Raw genomic sequence first — 6,000 nt, 5'->3', positions numbered from 1 at the left:
CTCCAAACATAACAACAAACCACCCCTCCCCTCTTCCATCTTTGCCTCTGACCTCCTCAGCTGTGAACTTCCAATGTTGGGGTCTTAAATAGTTAAACTTATTGATGGAAACGTTACCAAATCGGTTCTTGGATGTTGCATCAGCGTACAACATGATACCCGTTGTAACGCCACAGCAGCCTTTCCCGTCAGAGCGAACGCCCTCATTTTCACTTTTGTTTACACCAAAACCAATTAATGGCTCAGCGTGGCTCTAGAATAGCTCGGTCGCAGCATTGTTGTCGGTGAGCGTGCTCCAAAGCTGCACACAGTGACCCGTTTGTTAGTGGGCAGGATGCTGGTGAACCTGGGGCACAAAGGGGTGGACATTGTTGCTCTGTCTCGGTGCGGCGAGGCATCAAATGCCTCCTGAGTGAGCTGCGTCTGAACCTCAGATTCTCTGTGTCAAGAGAGAAAGCAGCTTCATGACGAATCACATGCTTTTTGTTTTCTCTTTGTCCCTGAAGATAGGCAAGGCGTAACTTCATTCTTATGAAGCAGAATGTTTGGACATACAATTTATTGTATTTTCTCCTTTAATCCAACCCACTGGAGCTGATTAATGCAAGAGTCAATCCATCACACGATATTCATTTTAACAGGAACCAAAATTCAGACTTCCTGCTGTTTTGTTTACTTTAACTGATAAATGTTGCCATTTTTGACTGTGAGTCATCTGTGTTTTTGTAAAAGTTAACCACGACAGATTTCTCAATAACAAATTTTTTAATTGCTAAATATTAACTGAGATTTCTCTGCCTTTGTATCGTCTGTTTGCAGAATAACGTGGTCATAAAAAGCAGCCGCCATGAGGAGGGTGTCAGCATTCGTGCTTCACCTGACACTTACATTTACAGGTGGGCATTATATTTCATTCTACCAACAAAAAGTGAAAATGTGTAAAACGATGTAGGAGTTGATGTGAAGGAGAGCAGATACTGTGAACCCAAGCTTAGGCCAGCTGTGTCACAATATTCATTAAGTCAATAATTCTCAAAATGTCTAAACACAGTTTTGTTAATAAGTTTATTCCCTTATTAAGGAGATGTTACACATATAACAACTATTCTAAAATGTGTAATTTATTGATGTTGAGCTAATTATAGAAATAAATGTAGAGATTTTTCACAGTAGCTTTTTTGAATGAGTTGTAAGATAACACAAGTCTTTGATGCAAAAGAAAAATGATGCATTCAGAGTCGCCTCTTTCATTTTGGCTCTTCTTGTCAATGACGTGCCCCCACCCCACACACACACAGAATAGTCACACACTGCTCCAGAGAGCTTATATCCTTCACCAGTTTGAGATAGAACAGGATCCAACTTACATTGTTGATGTAACCTCTGAACTCTTACTGCCATGCCTTTTTCCACCCTTCCTTAATGACTGTTTTTGTGGCATCCAAACTGCAGCTTTGGTGTATTTCGGCGCTGAAGTGTCCTGCCTTGATATCACACCTGATGACAACAAGTTCGTCCTGACTCGAGGCTCCACTCTCACCCTGACCTGCTCCGGCTTCTCTGAGGTCATTTGGGAATTCAAAAGGGACAGCATGTCCGTCTATCTGAAAGGGCAAGATGAAAATGGCCATGGATATTACGAAATTGTGCAAAGGGACGCCGTATCCAGTGTCCTGACGCTGAAAAATGTGAGCTGGATGCATACTGGTGTGTATCAGTGTGTGGATGTCAACTCCAGGGAAACTAAGGATGTAACAGTGTTTGTTCCAGGTGAGGTCCGGTTCATTTACCTTCTGGTTTCATCTTTAACCCTCTTGAACTCCTCAAATGAGAGAGAGGCAAAGAGAGGTAGAGAAGCCCTTGTAACTTCAGGTCAATTTGACCCGAAGGGCTTGTGAGGGGAGGGTTAAATGCCACCCGACGACTTACGAAACTAAAGAAATTGCACTTTCTGTGAAAAACAGCGTGAATGCTGAGTCTCGAATGGCTTCTCTGAAATCAGCTGAAGAAGCTGAAACTGAGTTATTAAGGCTAGAGAGGTGCAGAATTCTAGCAAAACACTGGCTACGAGCTAAAAGTAGAAAAAATCTAGTTAAAAGCTAAAAGTAGTGTAAGAAAACTTAAATTAAACTTACACTAAAGCAGATTTTAAAGATAACATGTTTTTGAATTAATATAGCGATCTCAATGTATTTCTATGGGGAAAATACTGGTAAATGTAGTTCAATATATTGAAAAGTATATGAGTTACAAAATCGAAATGTCAAAGCACCCAACTCCTCCATGAGCTGAACGTTTTCATACATGAATGACTAATATATCACAAAGTACGCAGAAGTAATAAGATTATAAAAACATAATGAAAAATTAAAAATAGGAAAGCAGTTTTTTGATTGTTGCATCACACGTCTCGCTGCAGATCCTGAGGAGTGGTTTGTAATGAGCCCCCATGGCATGGTGGCAAAAACCAGTGAAGAAAGCGTCGTCCCGTGTGTGGTCACCAACCCGAACATCACTGTCACCCTGCATGAGCGGGACACGGACCGGCTCATTGCAGGCCTGTACGCTCCCGATGAGGGGTACAAGGCGCCGCTGGAGGACAGGACATACGTGTGTCGTGGAGAGCTGAACGGGGAGGTGAAAGACTCCCAGGATTTTAACGTCATCAGTATTATCGGTAGGTCAAAGAGTTTTGTAATCATATTTACAGTAACGTCAAAGAGGAACACACACAAGCAGTCAAACAACATTAGCTTCATACATTCAAGCTGAGCCAACACCCAAACTGTAACAAATAATTCATCTGTTTCTTACAAAGACACAATAAAAAAAAAAAACATTCTGTCAGGTGAATATCTTGTATATTTAACGATCTCACAAATCTCTTGTGGTAAACTTTCTGACTGGTGAGAAGATGAAACATTATCAATCTCAGAGTTCCTTGTTTATCATCCACTGCCAAAGGCGATCATGTTTTTGTGGCTCTAATGGCTACAACTGAGTGAGTTTTACATATACTGACCTAAAATTTAGTGTGGTAGTAGCTGAGAGTTATCTTTAAAAGATATTGTAAGCATTGTCACATTCATGAGAGCTCACAATATTTCATGAAACGGTACATAACCCCATTTACAAAGTCTCTCACTGTAAGACTGTTTTAGTTTATAACCCCGGCAACAAAGATGGCGACCGAAATGTGAGTCTTGCAAGAATACTAGGCCTTTAATCCTTTTGTAATTGATAAATGCTGTGATGTTAGTGCAAAAAGTAAAAAACATTGATGGACATGTTGCACTTTCATGGAGATGTGAACCAAAGAGCTCAAAGGTCAAACCTAGCTGGGACTTATTCAGATGTTGTTTACTTCTGCACTACTTAATGATTAATGGTCACTGAGGTCAGCCTTGCCGCTCACTGGTTTGTCATATCTCCTTCCTGTCTCAGTGTCTGAGACCATCGATCCTTACGTCAACGCCTCAAAGACGGTCCTGAAGCAGGGCGAAGCGCTGTCTGTGAACTGCACTGTGCACGGATCCGACCTGGTGCTGTTTTCCTGGGATACTCCCAACCCGGAGGTGAGTGGGAGTGGAGCAGAACAAGCGCTTTTGTTCAGCTTTTCCCCCTTTTGTAATCCCCTTGCGTCCTCATGACCGTGCCCAAATTGTATCAAGATGTGGAGACACACCTCGATTTGGATCCTCCTGTGAAATTGTTCTGACAACACACACAGCATGGGGATCTGTGATCTGTTCCCACTCATATGTGTTTTTAATTATTACTATTTTTATTAACGCCTGCTGTTAAAAGGCAAAATGGGGAGATAATATTTTTGCCTGTGTCCGTCTGTCTGTTAGCAAAATATCTCATGAACCACTGAACGGATTTTATTGAAACTGTCAGAAAGTTATCATTGGATGTACGTCGACAAGTGATTAACTTTTGGAGTTGACCCAATTTAAGATGGCTGCCACCGCCAATTGGTCTTGGGAAACACAAAATTTTTTATAACTCAGCCAGTTTTACAGATATTGAGCTAAAATTTGATGTTATATTAGCTGAGACTCATATTTAAGTTATACTCTGAGCGTGACATTTGTGTTATTGCATGACATCGCTCATAACTTTATTTTCAGGGTTTGACCAAAACAGCTGCAACTCCATCATTTTTTTAACATGACCTTAGTCTAAAACTCTGGCATGAAAGTCGTGTTTTGTTGTGCAAATCTTGACTTGCTTATAGTTTGATGATATTCTTCAAGGTAGAAATGATTTCCCATCCTTGTTGTTTTCTTCTGTCATGCAGCAGATTGAGGCTGAGGCTCAGACCTACGTCTCGCCGCCCATGAGCATGCACTCCTGCCTCTTCTTCCCTCACGCCACCGTGGCCCACAGCGGAAACTACGCCTGCCATGTCTTCGAGAGCGTCCTCAGCCAAACAGCGTCTGCCAGCATCGACATCATCGTGCTCGGTCAGACACACAAACGCAAACCGAACAAAAACAAACCGATTCGCTGCAGATTATTATTATCCTTATTATGACAGAGAAGACTGGTTATTACATTAACACTGGGAAGTTAGGGGAGGGAGAAAAAGCTGTGTTTAAAGGAAATAAAGAGCAGTTTTTTTTGTTTTTGTGGATTGTGTGAAATAAACCTCTGACACGGTGTGAAACGCCTGAGTGATACCTTAACACCTGCAAATCACGGTGACTTTATATTTAGACTTTAGGTGAAGATGTGTTTGTGTAACTTAGATTTGTCTTTAAACATGAACACGCAGCAGAGCGAGAGCCGGTTAAAGCTCCATGCTCTGTTCAGCACTACAATCATTACAGGTCTGTAAATGCTTACTCCGTCTGCAGTGAGGTGTGCTCTGTTTATAAAACCTTTTAAATAGCTTGAGCCCCCATGTTTGATGGAGACAGGAGGTTTTTTTCACTGTTCCTACTGAATATATTATTGGAAAAGACACAAGTGGCTGCAGAGTGTCAAAATTGAACAAAAACATGAATATCTGCTGTATTTATGACAAAAAAGTGTAACAAATCCTAACCTAAATTAGCACATCAGGTGATTTCTTTGGTCTTATTTCACTCTAAAAGAATGCAGAAATCCACTGGCTGATTCAAATAAGTGCAGCTCTGTAGTATCTTTGTCCTTTTTTGCTTCTCACAACACTTTTGGACACAAAACGTGAACAGACTTTAACGGGCCAGATGTTGACCCCCCTGGATTTGTCCGATACCAAAAGCAAAGCTGAGTAAATGTTGGTTTTATACAAACCAGGAGGTTAAATTTAGGAATCTAAATGAAAGCTGATACTGACGGATATATAAATATTCTGAAAACTCATGTCAGATTTGCCAGCACTCATTTAGACCAGCTGTAGGTGCAGACGTTAAAATATTCTTGTGGTTGTTTTCCCACCCTACAGAACATGACATCAAGAGAAGAAAAATCTAGGCTGTAGTTAAATTAACATGTTATTAACTCTAATTGTGAAAGCTAAGCAGCAGATGTAGACATTCAGTAACTGATGAGGCTTCTTCAATTCATACATGAATAAAAGAAAATACAACTTATGTGTAAAACATATTTTTATGTGATTTTCTGTCTTACTTGTACAAAACAAGTGTCTAACTTGGATTTTACATGATAGTTTTATTTTAAAAGTAGAAATATCTCATTGAATACATTGTATACATTAAGCAGACTATTGTAACTTAGGGTTACTGATTTGTGTTTTTCTATTAGAACATGGTTTTGTGGATGTGACGCCTCCTCAGCTTCAGAACGTTTCAGCCAAGCTTCAGGAGAACGTGGAGCTGAGAGTGGACTTCAAGGCTTACCCTCCCCCACAGGTTCTCTGGACCAAGGATGGGTCCTCCATCAAGGGAGACAAAACCATCGTCATCAGACAAGAGCATGAAATATGGTAGAGCACTCAGCCATCTGCCGAGAACCTCGTTGTCCTTGTTCCGTTTAAACAATTAGCACAGA

The 6,000-nt window shown here is 40.8% G+C and overlaps 1 protein-coding gene across 3 annotated transcripts in view; it reads left to right on the top strand.

Moving 5' to 3' along the window:
* Window positions 1-6,000, top strand: part of pdgfrb (platelet-derived growth factor receptor, beta polypeptide) — a 37,428-nt gene that overhangs the window by 19,304 nt on the left and 12,124 nt on the right. For 2 of the 3 annotated variants that reach the window (XM_017424096.3, XM_037977608.1), the window contains 6 exons: window positions 820-896; window positions 1,453-1,770; window positions 2,420-2,677; window positions 3,445-3,575; window positions 4,304-4,469; window positions 5,755-5,935. In XM_017424096.3, coding sequence (XP_017279585.1) covers window positions 848-896; window positions 1,453-1,770; window positions 2,420-2,677; window positions 3,445-3,575; window positions 4,304-4,469; window positions 5,755-5,935 — 1,103 coding nt within the window. In that variant the 5' untranslated portion in view covers window positions 820-847. The remainder of the gene's footprint in view (window positions 1-819; window positions 897-1,452; window positions 1,771-2,419; window positions 2,678-3,444; window positions 3,576-4,303; window positions 4,470-5,754; window positions 5,936-6,000) is intronic. The other variant, XM_017424098.3, reaches the window with a different exon arrangement.

The sequence above is a fragment of the Kryptolebias marmoratus genome, linkage group LG9, assembly GCF_001649575.2.
Source record: "Kryptolebias marmoratus isolate JLee-2015 linkage group LG9, ASM164957v2, whole genome shotgun sequence".
Taxonomy (NCBI): Eukaryota; Metazoa; Chordata; class Actinopteri; order Cyprinodontiformes; family Rivulidae; genus Kryptolebias; species Kryptolebias marmoratus.
Note: the sequence above shows the minus strand (reverse complement) of the source record. Positions and strands in the feature narration are given on the sequence as shown.